This window comes from Typopeltis vanoorti, chromosome 18, assembly GCF_054136105.1.
Source record: "Typopeltis vanoorti isolate ZY-2024b chromosome 18, IOZ_Tvanoo_1.0, whole genome shotgun sequence".
Classification (NCBI taxonomy): Eukaryota; Metazoa; Arthropoda; class Arachnida; order Uropygi; family Thelyphonidae; genus Typopeltis; species Typopeltis vanoorti.
This window is the reverse complement of record NC_143566.1, coordinates 88,162,907-88,183,594: the sequence shown is the minus strand read 5'-3', so window position 1 is coordinate 88,183,594 and position 20,688 is coordinate 88,162,907. Positions and strand designations below refer to the sequence as shown.

The window sequence follows — 20,688 nt, the reverse complement described above, 5'->3', positions numbered from 1 at the left end:
GTTTAACAAGTCTCCCTAATGTCTATTGTTTTTGGCCATTTTAAGCTAACCAGTGCCAAAAACTTTTTGTTGTTGCTGTTTATTTGTGGCATTAGTATACATGTTGGCAATATATCCCCAATATTGGCCCACATGAACCATTAATCATTCTCAGGTCTCATTCAGATTTGAGACCTGAGAAACTGCATTTAGTATTATTGCACTCATTTCCTTCAAGGGAGCCTGCACGCAAGCTTACCTTTATCCTCCCCAGTTAGCTTTAGTTTCCCTGATTTTGCATATCTATTCTCTTTCTGAACAAAAATTCTTTAGACATGTAACTCCAGAGCCATTCAAGTACAATCCATTAGGCATATACTTGTCCATCTATTAAATCTATTCATCTATTAAATCCTTTCATCTATTAAATTCACTCTAAATTTAGTCCATTTAATGGATGAACATTATTCTCTAATGAAGTTTATTCTCTATAATTTAATGGACTGAAATTTTCCACCCTTCCTCCTAGACAGCATACACAGACTCATTATTTAAAATATAATTCTTCTTTATTCTAATCCCTTTCTTTATAATTATTTTTTGGTTATAGGTCTCCCTCCACTTATTATTATTATACAGTTATCTTCATGGAATCAGGACTTATTGTGGGAGATCCATTATTCACACACTAGCCATTATTCACATAGTACTTACCATATCTCTCCTTAAACTCATTCACTGATGAAGCACTCACATCCACCTCTGGCAACCCATTTCATTTATTCACTACTCCTCAAGCAAAATACATAGTCCTAATACCCTTGCTAACCACACTCTTACACACACAATTTCCATGGGTGACCCTCGTCACATCCAACAGATGTTAGTATATTGGATGTGAAAGTGAGTTTTTATTGAGAAGATTCTGGCTTGGTTTTTATGTTGTGATTGGTTATGATTTGTCTTTTTTTGTTGTCGGGGTTTATGAGGAAGATTCATTCTGTTGCAATATCATTGTTTGTAAAATTCATCATGAGTTTATTCATGGTTAGATGGAGAGATACAGTAGGAACTGCAGCAAGAGGAGATACTCTTGAACATGACTTTCATGCAAAGATTGACCAGTCTCTATGCCATAATATGGCCATGACAGTGCCTCCCACATACCACTACTCAGACTCTTTCTCTCTCTCCAGGCACAACTTAGTAGAGTATGTGACAGTGGGATTTTGTTACAGTTGATTAGGAAGCCTCCTGACTGCCACTGATAGATTTGACCAATGCACTAACTGGTGACTGATGTATCCTTGAAATGGAGGAAGTTATGGGTCTCTAAGTATATTTTACACTGTGCAAAGAAGAGTAGGGGAAAACAGAAACCAGAATCCCCACTCTGGTTTAATAAATGGATGTGAATGTCCATTGAAATTGAAGGAACATTTGGATACCATTAAAATAACATAGATACAAAGCAAAAATTAATTTAAATATTTCATCCATATAGCCATTTGAGTGATTAATCTAATTACTAGCCATATTATGATGCCATGCATCTAACCCTGATAAAATTAATGATGTTCAAAAATCTTCACACCAAACCTCTGGAAACTAAATATCTTAGTCTCACATATGTGAGGCACATCCTATACGCAAGTAAAACCACAACTATTATTCAAGTTAATGCAGTGGCGTAGCTAGAGCTATTGCCGCCCCTCTCAATACACACCAAAAATATTACAAAAAGTCAAAACGACGTATAGGGAAATAAATTAAACACTGTTCATTTTTGAAGTAAAACTTTAATTTCAACATTCTAAAATGTTATTTTTCTTGCTTTTCTGTTAGCAAAAAGAGCAAAATCGTCGATGACATTGGGGAAGTCTTTCATAGTAATATAGGTAATTCTTAATCAATCTTATTTAGAAACACTCCTCTCACAACTAGCAACACTTACAGCAATTGTGAGGAAAATTCGCTGTAGTATTACAATATTTGGAACTGACTGAGTTCTTGACACTGTATTTTAGAATTAACTGCAAAAGTTCAGAAAGGTTCAAAGTGCCGTCTGGGGGCAGACCGCACCCCCCCCCCCCCAGCTACGCCACTGAGTTAATGCAATATGGTACCTTAGACTTCATGGATTAGTCATAAGCTATTCAATAAACAAACAAACTCTGCATGATAGCAACCAAACTCTATAGACTAAAAGAATTGGTTACTACATACATAAAAAAAAATATGCAAATCAGCATGTGAGACTATCTTAAGGTGTGCTGTGTGTTCTGCATAGATGAACTGAAGATTGCAGTCTTTATCATATGAAGTGGCAAAACTGATAGAACTAAAGAACCCAAGCAAAAATCCTTCTCATATATGAGTCACAATGACAGAGCACAAAATATTAAAAGTGATATATCGCATGGGGTATCTATATCGTATTGGTTTCCCCCCCCCTTTTCCTCTCCCTGTCCTTTAGGACAGGTTGATCCTGTATTTTATGATAGATTCATGTGTTCACAGGGCCTGTTTGCCTGTTCTGGGGGATGAAAAACCAGCGTTTCCAGGTGAAAGAACACCCCCCCTCCCACACACACACACTGTACAAGACCAGCTAACTCACCTTGATCGACAGAGACCAGATAAAGATTCCTCATGTCTTGGATGGGAATCGATACCAACTGAGCTATGGAGGTTTGCGAGATAAATTATAATAGACAAGACATTATATTCTTGTTTTAATCCTATGCCCAAGTGTAAGCAAACAAAGTCTGTGTGTGAAGTATCTTCATAACTACGCTACTTCTGTGTAGAGTCTGATGGAATCACATCATTTGCCTTAGTATCCCATGATAAAAGGCATTTCCTTTCAGATGTTTATTGCTATGCATTATAGGAAGTGTCACTATTCAGTCACTATCTACATTTAATTTCTTGTCTATTATAATTTACTTGATAACCAAGCAGACATCTGGTAATAGAATCACACAATATATCCATGACAAAGGTAGGCATGACTGCTATAAAATGACTGTATTACTCAAATGATTATAAATATCCATTATAAAAACACTCAGATGAAGTAGAAGGTATAGAACTCCATACATAGCATTGAACTAGTTATTATGCATAGCTGGCATTGTAGATGTTACTCATTTATTACACAAGGTGATAGGAATGACAAGACTTATGACTACTTATAAAAATATGTATAGAACAGTTAAAATTTTTGTTAATTACCCTAATAAAATGTATTGTAACGAATGATCTATATACATTTTAGGTGATATTGTAAACTAGTTGAAACATTATAAATATGATTCCAAATTTTTACAATTATTACAAAATACTAAAATAAATATAAACATATAATTTAAATTTCATGTTTTAAAAATATAAAAGTAAAAAAAAGCTTTAAAAAATGAAAAATATATGATTTAATTTATTTTGACAAAAGTCACATTTAAAATTATTTAAAAATTTTTGTTACAATTTAAAAATTTTTTTAAAAAAATTAAGTTTGCTTTTTTCCCCAAGGGAGGAGGAGGGGGGAACCTTCTTTCTCCAAAAAAGAGATTTTGGGATGCATGGGAATCAGTTCTTTGAAGTTTAGAATAATCTAAATTGCTACAAAATTTAGTTATGTAGTAAATAAATGCAATGCTTGGATTTTTTTCTTCCTTTGCAGTAAGATAGGATAAAAATATCCCTCTCTCCTCTCCTCTCTTTTCTGTGTGTCTCTTGTTTGGTTGCTATAAATAAGGTATGCTTGAATTTGCCATGCAAAGATATGAATTAATGTTCTTGACCTCTTTTTGTGTAGATTGCATGCTTTGACTTGGATGGTACTTTGATATGCACACAGTCAGGGAAGGTATTTCCTGTAAACAGAGATGACTGGAGGTAAGTCTTTCAGTCCAAATGTACTGAATACCTCTGATACTATAGTCAGCTTTCACTATATCATAAGCCATTATTACAAATTTGAAGTCCCAACCAAATCTCCATTGGCATAATATTATTGTAAATAAAATTCAGGTTGCTATAGTGAGAGTTAACTGTAGTTAAATCATATCGATTTAAATTGTTTCTTGATTGTCAATGAAGAAATACATATTAAAAATGAGGAGATTAACACTTTGCATTTGTTTCATTATTTCTGTTGACTAGCTATTATTAACAATATTGTTATTAGTACTTTGGCCAGAAATGTTAGACTAATATTGTACCATACTATTTGCAGTGCATCCAGAGATGCACACAAGAGAGTAATAAGAAAATGTATGATAAGCTGTAAATGTCTGTTTACAATCACTACTATCATATGTCATATCTAAAATAATATCTTCCCTCTTTGAGGGAAGTACAAGGGTGGTCTGAAAAGTTCTCAGCCTAACGATGAAAAGAAACAAATTTATAATTTCAAAATTATTTTCATTTTTGAACCCGTTCCTGTAGTCGTTCTCAGTAAGATCTGCAAAATACCTCTCTACAGCTGCAATCACCTCTTGATTCGAAGAAAAACACTGATCAGCGAGGAAGAGTTTTAGTTTTGGGAAGAGATAGAAGTCAGAGGGAGTGAAATCTGGGAAATAGGGCGGATGTTACAACAATTCATAGTGCAGATGCCTTCATTTTCCTATTGCCAAAACACTTTTGTGGGCAGGTACATTGTCCTGATGAAAGATGATTTTTTTCTTCTGCAAACCAGGTTTTTTCTCACGAATTTTTTTGTCTAGTCTGGTTAAAAGATTGGAATAATATTCCCCGGTTATTGTATCATTGTATCAGCTTTAGCATCCCAAAACACAGATGCCATGACCTGTCCTGCTGATGGAACCTGACTTTGTCTTTGGTGCTGAACAACCAGCTTCTGTCCACTGTTTTGACTGCTGTTTGGATTCTGGTGGGTAATGGTGAATCCAAGTCTCATCCATAGTAATAAATCAATGCACAAAATCAGTTTTATTCTTGTTAAAATGTTCCAGCACTGTTCAGAGATTTTCATGCGAGTGCGTTTTTGATCTGCTATGAGCAAGCGTGGCACCCGTCTTGCGCTAAGGTTTTTCATTTGCAATTCTTCATGCACAATATATCCTACATATTCTTTTGAAATGCCTATAGTCTCAGCAATTTTACAAACTTTGACTTGCTGGTCATCCAATATCATATCGTGCACTTGATCAATGATTTCTAATGTTGTTACACTTTTTGGATATCCTTCATGGATCATCTTCAAGGCTGGTATGGCCACATTTAAACTCAGAAGCCCATTTCTTAATTGTCGAAAACAAAGGAGAAGAGTGCCCATAAACTTTTATTAACTGCGAATGAATTTCTTTTGGCGTTAAACCTTTTTTTACAAAAATTTTTATAACCGCACGATACTCAATTTTATCCATTTCAAGGGATACTGACAACACTTTTGCTTCAGACAGCTGTCTAATTTGCAATTTCACATGGATGCTTATGACAGATGTACTAACTTAGAAAAAAAAACTTGCTGATAGTGTTGCCATCTATGGTTGAGGCCGAGAACTTTTCTGACCACCTTCATAGAAGCTGTAAAATAAGAAGACATTGTAGATGAAATATAAAGAAAAAAGTTATCAGATGAGCCATACCAAGTGTATACAACATGGATGACGAGTAAAGAGGACTAAATCAGATAAAAAAGTTCTTTCGCTGTTTAGCAAGTAAGAGGAAAGAACAGTGTGGAAGGGTTACTTTAATTATTGCCAACAGCACGAAGATACTGTTGCAGCAGAACAAATATCTAAGTAATAAGTGATCACTGCAAGAGGGTATCATCCAATGGAAATATTGCAGTTGCTATATTGACAGAGACTGATGTAAGAATTGAGGTAGATGAAATGGAGATGATCAGTATATTGAAAAATCTCACTGCAAATATAACAGTGGGATTGAATGGCATGGCAGCCATTCACCCCCACTGCTTTTATGATAATGTCTGAGGGAATTAGCAGTGCCTCTGACCAAACTGTTTAGTTCTAGTTCCATCACATAAAGGAGTGGATGTAGCAAATTACAGACCAGTTAGTGTCTCAGGAGTAGTGATTATGATATTAGAAAAGTTGGTTAAAGGTGGATTTCAGGAATGGATGGATAGGAGTATAATGCTGTATAGTAAAAAACATGTTATTTGTGAATGGTAGGTCCTGCCTTATTAATCACTCACACCTTAAAATAGTGTAATATCTAATTTGAATAAGAAAAATTGCTACATCATGATACTGCTAAACCTACAGAGGCATTTGACAAAATACCACTATTACAAAATTTGGAGCAAATGGGAATGGATGGAAGGAACACTTGTTTTGCTAATCTTTCCTCACTCATTCTGTTTAAGTGACCATACCACCTGAAATTAGCTCTGCTAACGCATTGCTGGATGCTGACAATATCAAGTTCTTTCCTAATATCCTCGTTTTTAATATGATATTGCCATTGATGCCATCTGTTCACACCTCTAATCTTTCTCAAGACTCTCATATCTGCAGTCTCTAGTCTTTGGTCAAGTGTTTTACTTCTGACCCAACTCTCAGATCCATAAGTTAAAACTGGTTTGAACACTGTCTTGTATACAGCTAATTTAGTGTTCTGACTAATTTCTCTCTTATTCCATATGAATTTATTCAATTGACTGCCTATCATACGAGCTTTGTTGATTCTGTTGTCTATTTCCATATTTAATTTACCATCTTCACTAAAAATCGTGCCTAAGTAGCCAAAATGTTTTACTTGTTCCGCAGGTTTCCCATTCACAACACAGTTGACATTTTCAACAATTCTACATATTTTCATTGTCTTTGTCTTTTTAATGTTGACCTTCATACCATACCTATTACAACAGTTATTCAATTTAGTCAGAGAATCTTGCAAACTTGTAGCGGATTTATTTAGAAGTATAGCATCGTCCGCATAAAGCAAAGAGCTGACATTAACATCTCCAATTCTGATATCATGTTTAATACCACTTTCCTTCATTATGTGATACATATAGATAATGAATAACAGAGGGGATAATGTACATCCTTGTCTCACACCAGATTTAACATTAAACCATCTTCCTGTACTTCCTTCAATTCTAACTGCTGACTTGCCTCAAATAAAGACTAAGTATTGCTTGATATAATGTCCCATTGACACCATATAACTATAGCGTATTGAATATCTTCTCTCTTGGCACCTTGTCATATGCCTTTTCCAGATCGACAAAACTTAAATACAGATCTTTGTTATATTCCCATGCTTTCTCAACGATTAGTCGTAAAGTGAAGATCTGATCCTGACAGCATTTATCTGTCTTGAATCCAACTTGTTCTTCACCCAGCTTTTTTTCCACAATTCTTCTCAACCGTTTCTCAAGTATACTTGCATAGATATTGCCAGGAACACTCAGTAGGGAAATACCTCTGTAATTCTCACATTCAGTTTTATTTCCCTTTTTATATATGGGTACTATTAGAGCTCTACTCCAATCATTGGGAATTTGTCCCTCTGTCCAGGCTTTCTGAACTATGCAGTGCAGCCACTGTAAGACTTTTATACCACCATTCTTCAGTATTTATGGTCGAATATCAACTACTCCTGCTGCATTTCAACATTTCAAGCCTTTGATGGCTTTTTCCACTTCAAGTATGGATACGTATTCCTGACTGTATGCCTGTTGAGTGTTTTTTACCACTGTGCTATCACTGCTTGTTTCATTTAGCAATTTTTCAAAGTAATTACTCCATACTTCAAGGATATCTTTTTTCCTGTTTTCATGTTGCCTTTATCATCCCTAACTCCTTTTACAGCATTCTTTCCTTCATTTCTAAGCTTCTTCAACAACCTCCAGAATATCTTACCACCTTCTTGATATTTATGTTCTATGTTCTTGCCAAAGTCCTCCCATGACTTTTGTTTAGCTAGTTTTTCACAGTGTTTTGCTTTCTTACATTTGTCTCTGTATTCTCTAAGAGCAAAAGCTGACTTATTTCCCAGGAACATTTGGTATGCTTTCTTCTTTTCCTTCACTGCCTCTTTAACTTCCTGTATCCACCATGGAGTTCTGATTTTTCTGATTTATCCTTGCAGACAACCTCACCACATGCCTCTCTGTCTGAATCAATCAGGGTTTTCTTCAAGGCTTGCCACTGAATCTCCAAGGTTTAGTTACTGTTCTGAAACTCTAATTTTTTCTTCAATAATCTTTGTGTATTATTCTATAGTTCACATCTGAGAGCTGCTCAACTTTTATTCGCTTTAAAACTTTCTTACATGTTATTCTTTTCAATATAAAATTCAATTTTATCCTGATCAAGACTAAATGGTGATCACTTCCAATTTCAAATTCTCTGTACTCTCTGGTGTCCTGCACCAGGGAGAAAACATCACTATCAACAATAACATAGTCAATGAGACTTTTCTTATTCCTTGCCTCTTCTCTCCATGTGAATTTGTGCATATTTTTATGTTGGAATATGGTGTTAGTAATAACCAGTCCATGTCCTGAGCAGAAATCCAACAGGTATTTGTTATTATTGTTAGCGTTGCTCTTTTCTCCAAATTTTCCCAATATATTTTTGTATGTCTGACAATCATTTCCTACTCTGCTATTTAGATCCCCAACAAGGACCAACTTTTCCTTTTTCATTGTTGCTTTTCTAAAGTTGCGTTTTCTAAAGCATCACTTCTACCTTAATAGAACCTTCTGTGGGACCATAGGCACAAATAAGTCTCATTGTCCAATTCCCCATTCTAATATTTGCCCATATCATTTTACTTGGAACTACTTGCCATTCAAGAAGATTAGCCTCGTATTTTGTGTTGAATACTATGGCTACTCCCTCTTTTCCTTGATTGTCATTTCCTGAATATAACATTTTGTATTTATTGCTCAGAAAGATCTCACCAGTTTTTGTCTTTTTTGTTTCCGTCACCCCTATTATGTCGATCTGGTACTTATCTAATTCATCAGCTTGCTCCATTTCTTTGCCATTCAGGCTTCTTATGTTAATAGTACCGATCTTTAACTCTGGTGATGTTGAGTTGGGGCGTGCTTTCAGATTTGTTCCAGTAGCTGACTTTTCGCTGTTCGCCCTGGTTCCCTGGCAAAAACAACGGAAGCCTTGTTTAACCGGGAGACGCCCCAGCCGGCATGAAATTTGGCATGTTGTACCATCATTTTCTATATTGGTTTAAGCCAATAAGAATACAATTTGGTCAGCTAAATCCCAATTTGCCATCCCATCCTCGTTCGTTCAGTATCCAGGTGAATACCTAACAGGGTGCACCACGAGAAGGTGAGGATTGGACATTAGGTCAGAAGCTCTGGTCAGTTCTCCGCATTCCTTTAAAGGCTATGTGGAGGTCTCCTCTCAGTTATACAGCTTTGACCCTTAAGCACCCCTATAAAAACAATAGAGCTTCAATAATATAGTGTATATAATGGTAGCCAATATTTTTGCAATATGTTTATTTGTGAGAGGTAAAAAATGCGTTCTGGTGAATTGTCGCTCTGTGGATTTTCTTTGTAATGGAAAAATCAGGGGTGCATAAGGGTCAAAGTTAAAGAGGCAGTGAAGGAAAAGAAGAAAATCAAAAGTTCCTGGCAAATTAGTCAGCTTTTGCTCTTAGAGAATACAGAGACAAATGTAAGAAAGCAAAACACTGTAAAACTAGCTAAACGAAAGTCATGGAGGACTTGGGCAAGAACATAGAAAATAAATATCAAGAAGGTGGTAAAATTTGAGTTGTAAGTCGGCAGTTAGAATTGAAGGAAGTACAGTAAGATGGTTTAATGTTAAATCTGGAGTGAGACAAGGATGTACATTATCCCATCTGTTATTCATTATCTATATGCATCACATTATGAAGGAAAGTGGTATTAAACATGATATCAGAATTGGAGATGTTAATGTCAACTCTTTGCTTTATGTGGACGATGTTATACTTCTAAATAAATCCACTACAAGTTTGCAAAATTCCCTGACTAAATTGAATAACTGTTGTAATAGATGTGGTATGAAGGTCAGCATTAAAAAGACGAAGACAATGAAAATAGGTAGAATTGTTGAAAATGTCGTAAATGAGGAACTTATGGAACAAGTAAAACATTTCGGCTACTTAGGCACAATTTTTAGTGAAGATGGTAAATTAAATATGGAAATAGACAACAGAATCAACAAAGCTCGTATGGTAGGCAGTCAATTGAATAAATTCATATGGAATAAGAGAGAAATTAATCGGAACACTAAATTAGCTGTATACAAGACAGTGTTCAAACCAGTTTTAACTTATGGATCTGAGAGCTGGGTCAGAAGTAAAACAGTTGACCAAAGACTAGAGACCGCAGCTATGAGAGTCCTGAGAAAGATTAGAGGCATGAACAGATGGCATCAATGGCAATATCATATTAAAAACGAGGATATTAGGAAAGAACTTGACATTGTCAGCATCCAGGAATGCATTAGCAGAGCTAATCTCAGGTGGTATGGTCACTTAAACAGAATGGGCGAGGAAAGATTAGCAAAACAAGTGTTCTTTGCCAGGTTGGTTGCAGGAAAACGACCTAGAGGAATACCAAGATATAAGTGGATTGATATGGTACAAGGTGCCCTAGACGATAGAAATATAAGATCTGATAATGATAATATTGGAGTCTTGACAAGTAACAGACTGATTTGGAGGAAAATTGTAGATAGGAAATTAGTAATGATGTAAATTTTTCATGTAGTACTATCATATCCTGTACACCCCTTGAGGGTACATGTCAGGAATTTATGATGATGGATTGTCTTTTGGTGAACTATGTAGAAAGTTTCATTTCTTGATGATGCAAAGGTAAAAAGAGCAGTAGTCAATGAAGATAATGTAGTGGTCCTGCAGGATGATTTAAATAGACTGTAAACAGTTGTCAGTGTTTCATGGATAAGTGTACTATATTTCCTTATGTATTATATTTCCATCAATGTAGTACACTAAAATCTTCAGATTACTATATGGAAAATATCAGTAGCACAGTTATTCCAGTAAAAATAAAAACTGAAGTTATATTTTGCAAGCAGATCACACTCCACCCAGTATTTTGCTCTTTCTTAAATTCTTCTTTTTTTTTTGTCTATAGTAATTGTCACTATTAGTAGGCATATGCATTTTTAGTAATCTCAAAAAACTCGCTATAAAAACGATAACGCTTCAATAATATAGTGTATATAATGATATACCGTATTTTTTGCAATATGTTTGTTTGTGAGAAGGGAAAAAATGCTTTCTGGTGAATTGTTGTTCTGTGAATTGTCTTTTGGTGAACTATTTAGAAAATTTTTTACCTTGGGTTTATTATATGTTAAAGATACCAAGAAATTATATACTTGGTTTTTATTATTATTATTATTATTATTATTATTTGACACCTCCAGGGAGTCCAAAGACTCATCGAGGGAGAGTGTGCCAACAGCATCGAACGATTGTCTCCCTTCCAACTACTAACCACGCTCAAACTTACTTAACTGAGCCATTAGTAGCAGAGGCTCTACCAATCGACCAACCTTTGCTTGCAAGGTTTTAAGCCTTTTTAATCCTTATTCCAAGGAAGCAAACACGTTTTGTGTGCGACATATATTGACATCTGAGCTACTTGAATATAGAGACTTATGACTTAATATGTTTCCCATAATGCAAAGCATCCCTCCCTTTTGGACATGTAGAATACTATGCATATTGGGAAGGGCCACTGCCCAGACTGGTTTCAACCTCTATTGAAGTCTCATCAGTGGGAGCCATACCTGAGAGATACCAAGTTGAAGTAATGCAGAAGTCATATATATCTCATATACAAGTAACCAAAAGGTGCTTGACCTTATTAATAAAAATCTCTGGATGAGAGAAATGTGTAGAAAGTTTTTTACCTTGGAATGAAGTCATTAGCCTCTATATACAAGTAGTTCAGACGTGAATATATGTCACATGCAAACATTGTTTTGCTTCCTTGGGATAAGGATTAAAAACCAAGTATATAATAAACCCAAGGTAAAAAACTTTCTACATCTTTCTCTCATCCAGAGGTTTTTTTGTCAATAAGGTCAAGCACCTTTTGGCTACTTGTATATGAGATATATATGACTTCTGCATTACTTCAACCTTGGTGCTTCTCCTGGGTATGGCTCCCACTGATGAGACCTCAATAAAGGTCAAAATTGGTCTGAGTAGTGGTCCTTACCTTTACGCATAGCATTATACATGTCTGAAAGTGGGTGTGCTTTGAATTTTGGGATACATACTAAGGCAAGTAATATGAAGTCATTAGCAGATGTGAATATATGTCATGTGCAAAACATTGTTTTGCTTTCTTGGGATAAGGATTAATATTGGTGAACTATTTTCAGTGGATTTTCTCCATACCCTCTCTATAAGGATAGATTGACGGTATGGGAGTTTGCAGAATTTGGTTAACAGGCAGAACAGAGGGGGGATCATGAAGGAAATTTATAACTTACTGAAGAGATTCTATAGGATTGATACAAAAAAATTTTTTTAGTACATCACAAGTAGGAAATGAGCTAGCAGTCACCCTTGTAAGTTGTGAGATAGTAAAGATGTGAGGGACTAGACTTATTCTTAGAGAATGATTAATGAATAGAAAAGACTGAGTGATCTGATGGTGTATCAGTTTAAGGAAAAGCACAATAGCTATTGTAGGTATTGTATGAATAATGGTTAGTGTGAACCTCTGTGATGAGTCTTGACACTATGGAAATATCCAGAATAATAACAATAACAACTCAGGTGATTTTATGTTGGGCAAATATACAAGAGGTTGGTTGGGTCAACCTATAGTACTTTAGTATAGGAGAAAGTCATTTGAATCTCTTTAGAGTACGTCCTGGTTTTCTTTTTCCTACTGGTTTGTAATTTAAGGCTTGTTTTGGTAATCTTTCTGTTTCCATTCTTTCAACATGTTCCATCCATTTATGTTTATTATTATTATTACATCACACCTCCAGGGAGTCCAAAGACTCATCGAGGGTGGGCATCTACTCTACAACTCTTCGTCTCACTACTCCACCAACCTTCATCATCTAATACCAACGGCATCTACTGCCTATTACCACCACTAGTACTTTCACAGACAATCACAAACATCCATGCCCATGGCAGGATTCGAACTCGCAGCCTTTTAACTAGAGAGCAGATACGCTAACCACTCAGCCAACCAGGCCAGATTATATTTTATGTTTATATTTTTTCTATTACTGATTCCTGGTTTAATTCTTTCATAGTTTCTTCATTTCTTTTGTGATCAAATAGAGTATATTTTGCAGTTTTCTCATAAACTTCATTTCAGCTGTTATTAATCTTTGTCTTTATTGTTTCATTATCCAGATTTCACTTACATACAATAGGACTGGTAGGGCTAATGTATTGTATACTTTTAGTCTGGTTTGTTTTTGAACTAAGTAGATTTAAATATTGAATTAATTACACCTGTTATTTTAAAATATTTCTCAATTTTTAGGTTTATATCTTTTTCATTTTCATATGTCATCATACATCCTAGGTAGTTAAATGAATTCACTTGTTCTAAAATCTTGTTATCTATTACTTTTTTAGTTCTTACTGGATCTTGTCTTTTAAAGGCCATTGTTTTTGATTTTTCTGTTAATACTATCATTCCATAATCTTTAGCTATCTCATTTAAATTTGAAATATCTTTCTGTAAGTTATCTTCAGAATTTGTAATTATTATTTGGTCATCAGCAAAAAAGAAGGGTGTTTAAGTTCGCAGTAGGAGAAAGTTTAATACCTTGATGGAAATTTTTATTCCATTTTATTATTATTTCATTTAGATAAATATTAAACAGAGTTGCTGAAAGGGGTCATTCCTGTCAGACTCCTTGGTTTATCTCTCTCAGATATGACAGTTTATAATTTAATCTTATTTGTATTTGATTATTTTCACATATACTTATGATAGCTTTTAGAATATTATTTGCTATTTGTCTTTCTTTTAATATGTTAAATAAAATACTTCTTTTAACTTTATCAAATGCCTTTTCAAAGCCAATAAATGTAATATGTGTTTCTAAATTGTATTCTCTTCTTTTCTCTGTTAGTAATTTTAGGCAAATTGCTGGGTCTATACATGATCGTCCATTTCTAAATCCATGTTGTACTTCTAAAATAAAGCTTTCAGAATATTTTATTAGTTTGTTATTTAAAATTCTGTTATATATTTTGTAACAGGAATTTGGAATACTTATACTTCTATTATTTTTAGGGTCATCTCTACTCTACCTTTTTTTTAAAGATAGGGATTATTATTGTTTTTTCCCATTCTATTGGTAGGTTACTTGTTGAATAGATTTTATTTAAAAATAACCTTAATAGTCTTTCTTTGAACCTTATTCCTGCATATTTATATAGTTCTGAACCTGACTTATCTTCTCCAGATTTTCTTCTTTCCGTGTGATGGTACAATATCCGTGAGTTCTCTTTTATGGGGAGGCACTGCACCATCTCAGTCCCCCCCAAATTTTAACCAGGCTCCAGAACCGGCATAGCTGATGAATCAGGCCTATGGCTGGGTCAGTATTCCTGACTGTAATCCGTGTGTGTTTATGAGGCCGGTTTGCCTGCTTGCAGGATGAAAAACCCCAGATAAACTGGCAGAAACAATCCTGCTGTCCACTCCCAAGACCAGCTAACTTGGCTATGGCTGGGGAAGATCCTTAAGCTCCTCGCGTCATCGATGGGAATCGAACCTAGGACACTCCTTCCCCAGGCATATGGTTGCGAAGCGCAAAGCCACTAGGCTAGACTTCTCCAGATGATTTTCCATTTCTTGTTTCTTTAAGGCTGATTCTAATTCTTCTTTAGTTATTTCTTTATTATAAAAAAAGCAAGCAGATTACAAACAAAAGTGCTCTTTAACAAATCCATGCTGACATTTCGCAGATAATGTTATCCTTCATCTGCTCAATTTTGTATACAATATCTTCCCAACTTCTCCAAAATTTTAATAACTACAGAAGAAATACAAATTGGTTTATAGTTGGATGCCTGGATTCTACCATCATTGTTATACAGTGTCGCTGTCTTACCCTACTTCCACTCATTGTGCCCAGTGAGTGGAAGTAGAAGTAGATAGACTTTCCTTGAACAGCCAGGTCAGTGGAGCTGTCAGTTCCTTTGCACATTCTATCAAACACACACAATGAAATCCTATCCAGTCCCTCTGCTTTATTGACTTCTAGCGTACTTAGTACTTGAAACTCATTTTCCCCATGGATTTCTAAGCTTTCAATCCTGTTCATCCCTGCAAGAATAAAACCTGATTTTCCAGGATGAAATGCTACAATAAATTAATAAACAACTCCTCAATATTATCTGGCCAGGTTACTTTGCCTCCTTTTCCATCGATAATTCTTATACATTCATTTCTTCGCTTCCTACTTGCCATATAACGAAATAATTCCTTTGAAAATTTCCCTAACCTGTAGAGTTAATCTCTCTTTGTACACTGCTTGAAAAGAAGTCAATGGACACTCCCATGAGTTAGGTGCATCATGCCATGTAATGAGTCGTGTTTATAGCCAGTATACATTGGAGGAATATGATGGTTCCAAGTCAGTGCAACTGTGTTTGGATGAAATGACTGTGAGAAGGGAACTGACAGAGTTTGAAAGAGGCATTGTGATAGGATGCCATGTTGTAGGCTTATCTGACAAATTGGACCATCCCAGGTCAACAGTCAGTGATGCCATACTGAAATGGAAGCACAGGGAGTCATCTGTAAGTGCTGCTTGCAGTGGACGACCCACCACACTCACTGAACGTAACCTTAGGATATGCTAGCCTAACATTACACAAACCAACATCCAGCATTGTTTTCATGTGTGGTGGGGTGTGGAAGCTTGGAAAACTGTGTTATGGAGTGACAAATCATGCTAAACCCTCTACTGTGCAGATGGATGAGTGTGATGGATGACCAGTGAATGTCTCTTATCAGGTTGCATAACCCTAACTATAAAATTTGGAAATGGCAGTTTGATGGTATGGTCCTGTTTTTCCTCATTTGCCCTCAGACCTAGGTTTGCACCACAAACATTCAATGTTTGTGGTGCCATAAACATTGAATTCAGATGGTTTATGAACAGGAACATCAAACTTGAGTGTCCATCCCAGGTTCCTCATCTCAATCCTATTGGATGTCTGTGGGATGAACTGTAGCATCAGGCGAGGTCAAGGGATGCCAGCCTCAGAAGAATCTAGGACCTCATTACATGCCTACAGGAAGAATAGTTCACAATTCCCATTGATGGTTATCATACACTTGTGGAAAGTATGCCCTGTAGGTTTGCTGCAGTCATCACAGCAAAAGGAGGTTCTACATCTTATTAAGGTGGATGCCAAGGCTGTTTGTTCCTCTCACTATGGTGTCTGTTGACTTCTTTCCAAGCAGTGTATTCCATTTTTTTCATTCTTACTATACTATTCTAATCACTTTCCTGGTCTGAGTTTTATATTCTTCATGCAACTGCTCTCCACCTCTCTTTTTATACTTTTTCAGAACCTCGTTTATATCTGAGTTTATGTTTGGTTTCCCAAGATATTGGCTGTAATATATATAAGAATAAATATAATATAAATGCAATATAATAAAGATTCTTACCTCTGTCCCTTGGGAAAGTAATAGGATTTGAACAGTTTGTGTAAGATCACTGGTGATAGAAAATGTCTCAGCATCCATCTCTACCTGCTTGATCAGTGTAGTTGAACAAGATAAGCTAATTAAAATTGTGAAACATTAAAATCTCCAAGAAAATGAACTTCACTATTAGGAAAGTTAGACTGGAGGAAATTAGCATTTAAAGAAAGGAAATTAGTAAGTGTTATCTTTTTTGACAAAGCAACACAAAAAAACACATTTTCAATGGTATAAAAATCATGTAAATTGGGAATTTGATGACTGGAAAAAAGTCATTTTTATTGACAAATCTCAAATATGCCTTGGAACCAGTGATAATAATGGTACCTTTGTATGGAGAAGAGTTGGTGAAAAGTGATAATAAGAATGGTACCTTTGTATGGAGAAGAGTTGGTGAAAAGTTCTTTGATGAGTACATTAATACCAAGGCTAAATTTTCACCCTCATTTATCATTTGGGGTTGTATGACATTGCATGGTGTTGGGAAAAACTATGTACCATGTTATGTACAGTCAACTCTGAAGTCTATGAAGAAATTTTAGAGAATTGTTTGGTTTCTAGTATCAAAAAATAGTTCTAGGATTCCAATGACTTCATTTTTCAAGTTGGTAATGCATCCTGTCACTGCAACAGACAAATCAAGAACTATCTGCAAAACAATGGAAGCACTCCAATTAAAACTATAACTTGGCCTTCGAATAGCCCAGACCTTAATCCAATCGAAAATGTTTGGAATATTTTAAAGCGAAAAATCGACACCAAAAGGCCCACAACTGTTGTCGAATTATGTCAGCAATAACAGAAAGCTGGAGTAAAATTCTGCCCACTGATTATCAAAAGCTTATTGAGTCCATGCCACTAAGGATGAAAGCTGTCATTTGGGCCAAAGGAGGAATAACAAAAAACTGAGTTCGGTGATTGAATATATATTTTCCAATCAAAGAATGATCACATACTTTTTTCTACAGCATTCAATTTTCCATTCACCTAATTTCTGGTTAAAAGTAACTATAAAATATTTTTTGTAATAAATTTTATTTCTTTTTCAACCATATTTATATTCATAACTGTTCAATTTGAACAAAATTTATGTATTGAGGAAAAATCATCATCATCAGCAGCAAATTCCTGATATGTACCCTCAAGGGGGTGTACAGGATATGATAGTACTGCATGAAAAACTTACACCATTACTAACTTCCTATCTACAATTTTCCTCCAAATCAATCTGTTGCTGTCAAGACTTCAACATTATCAGATCTTATATTTCTATCTTCTAAGGCACTTTTTACTGTATCAATCCACCTATATCTTGGTCTTACTCTGGGTCTTTTTCCTACCAACCTGGCAAAGAACTTGTTTTGCTAATCTTTCCTCTCTCATTCTGTTTAAGTGACCATACCACCTGAGATTAGCTTGGCTAACACATGCCTGGATGCTAACAATGTTAAGTTCTTTCCTAATATCCTCATTTTTAATATTACATTGCCACTGATGCCATCTGTTCACCCTTCTAATCTTTCTCAGGACTCTCATATCTGTGGTCTCTAGTCTTTGGTAAGTGTTTTATTTCTAGCCCAGCTCAGATCCATAAGTTAAAATTGGTTTGAACACTGTCTTGTGTACAGCTAATTTAGTATTTTGACTAATTTCTCTCTTATTCCATATAAATTTATTCAGTTGACTTCTTCCTGCAATACCAGCTTTGTTAATTCTGTTGTCTATTTCCATATTTAATTTACCGTCTTCACTGCTGGGTATATAACTGAGAGGAGAAATAACTTTGAATATTTCTTTAAAATAACTTTAAAGGAAATAACTTCAAAGCTATATAACTGCGAGGAGACCTCCACATTGCCTTTAAAGGAATGTGGAGAACCGACCAGGGTGTTTGATCTAATGTCCAATCCTCACCTTCTGATTGTGCACCCTGTTTGGTACAGTAGAACCATGAGTTACGTAACACACAACTTACGTAAATTCGCAATTACGTAATAAACCTACTAACATGTATGATCATGTTTGAGGCTTTGAACAGGTGTGTCTTTGACAGCCTTATTGCAATACAGTAGTAGATGCCTCATGCAGTTAGCTCAGTCACTTGTTATCACTGCTAGTTTCGTTGTTTTTTTTTTACCCTTAAAATGGAATACAAATGCAAAACTGAATGTGCTGGTAATAAATCTAAAAAACAAAGGTCTGCAATTACTTTAGAAGAAATGCTGAAAATAATTCGTATGCATGAAACTGGGAAAATTCTGTCAACAATAGCTTAGGAAATAAATCGACCTATTTCGACAGTGAACACAATAATGAAGGATAAAGTTCACATTGTTGAAAGCACAAAAGGTGCGGTAGCATTGAAGAGCACAATTATTACCAAGAAAAGGCTGGGCCTGATATCAGAGATGGAAAAATTGTTGTCTCACTGGATCGATGATCTGACACAGAAGCGGATACCATTAAGTTTGCTGATTATCCAGGAAAAGGCTATGTCCTTATATAAGGATTTAAAAGAGCAGGCTGCTGTGAATATTTTAGTTTGTTTTTATATTCTTTTATATTATGTATTTTTCTGAAACAGTGATGTTCCATCACTGTTTCAGACTTCTTAGTTTTGGTCCTAGATATTGTAACCATGCAGTCTGTTTTAACTTTCCCAAGAAGAATGTCTTCAGATGCTTCATTTCTGCTTTGTACTTATGTGATTATTTTAATATAGTCATTCTTGCTAAATTGGTAGGTATAATTCTGCTGTCCTTCTAAAAGACTATTAGAACTTAAGCAGAACAAATCACCATCCCTTTGCAATTCAGTCCTGGACTTATTTTACTATTTATTGCTGCTGCTTATCCAATGAAGTAAGTTCCTCTATCATTATTACTTGAAAATTATAATCTTCAGTTGTTTAAGATAAATGTAAATATTTTTTTCTTGTCTATCCAATTCTTAGGTCCTCAGCTTTCAACATTTTCCAGAAGAGAGAAAAAGCAAATGTTAAAAAACAAAAAATGTTGTATTGGGTGCGCATGTAACTACATAAAAATCATGTTATATACATTACTTATCTGCTGCACCTGCAACATGTAGGCGTGCAATACTATTCTTTATAAACTTTGAGTAGTTAAAGCATCTCTTCTTTTTCCTATTATGGTATTCAGCCCACTGGCCTATTCTGGTCTCTATAATAAAACATAATCTGCATTCTTTCAAATCAAAACTTCATTTCTCTACTTGAGTAAAGTACTTCAATTTAAAAGTAGAAATCAGCACTATGCAAAAACGTTCTTGCTAGTTACCACTTTGGGAATCATTTTAGATATGCTGAAAACTTGATTATGCTGTCCACAAATTATATCTTAATTAATCTAATATAAATAAATATATATACTCTTACCAGAATTATTTATCCAGAAGTACCCAGAAAACTGAAAAAACTTGTGGAAGATGGATACAAAATTGTGATTGTAACTAATCAAGTATGTATTTACTACATTTTTCTAATACTAATGTTTTATTAACATGGAAATGTAGTTTCAAAATAATCTTTTTTCCCCCCATGCAGCGACAGTGTTAAATCTGGAATGAACACTTAAATTGTCTTTCAGTGTTTCATTCGGGAATTTAACTGAGATGCAACATCTTCCTGAAAAAAAAAATGACTTGTTAATAGATAATAGTTGAATCTTTGTACATATGGTATTAATAGCCTTTTCATGTAAAATTTTTATGTATAAGATTGTAAATGGTCCTTAAATAACGACAAGAAAATAAGGTATTGTAAAGGCGACTTTGTAACAAGAAGGTCAAAGTTTAGCGTAAACAATCATAATCTGATTAATAACATGACCATGGGCGATTGCGATATGAACCGAAGGCACGTGTAAACTAACCTCACAAAGACGCAATGAGAAGAGAAGGTGCGATGTGTAAAATTTGGGTGGCGTCTGCAAAATCAATGATGTAATAGGGAGAACAGACGCGGAGCCTATAAA

General features: G+C 35.1%; 1 protein-coding gene across 3 annotated transcripts in view; it reads left to right on the top strand.

The window, feature by feature from the left end:
- PNKP (Polynucleotide kinase 3'-phosphatase) overlaps positions 1–20,688 on the top strand; it is a 242,599-nt gene that overhangs the window by 46,494 nt on the left and 175,417 nt on the right. For all 3 annotated transcript variants that reach the window (XM_090408408.1, XM_090408407.1, XM_090408409.1), the window contains 2 exons: positions 3,800–3,879; positions 20,094–20,172. In XM_090408408.1, the coding sequence (XP_090264534.1) occupies positions 3,800–3,879; positions 20,094–20,172 (159 nt within the window). The remainder of the gene's footprint in view (positions 1–3,799; positions 3,880–20,093; positions 20,173–20,688) is intronic.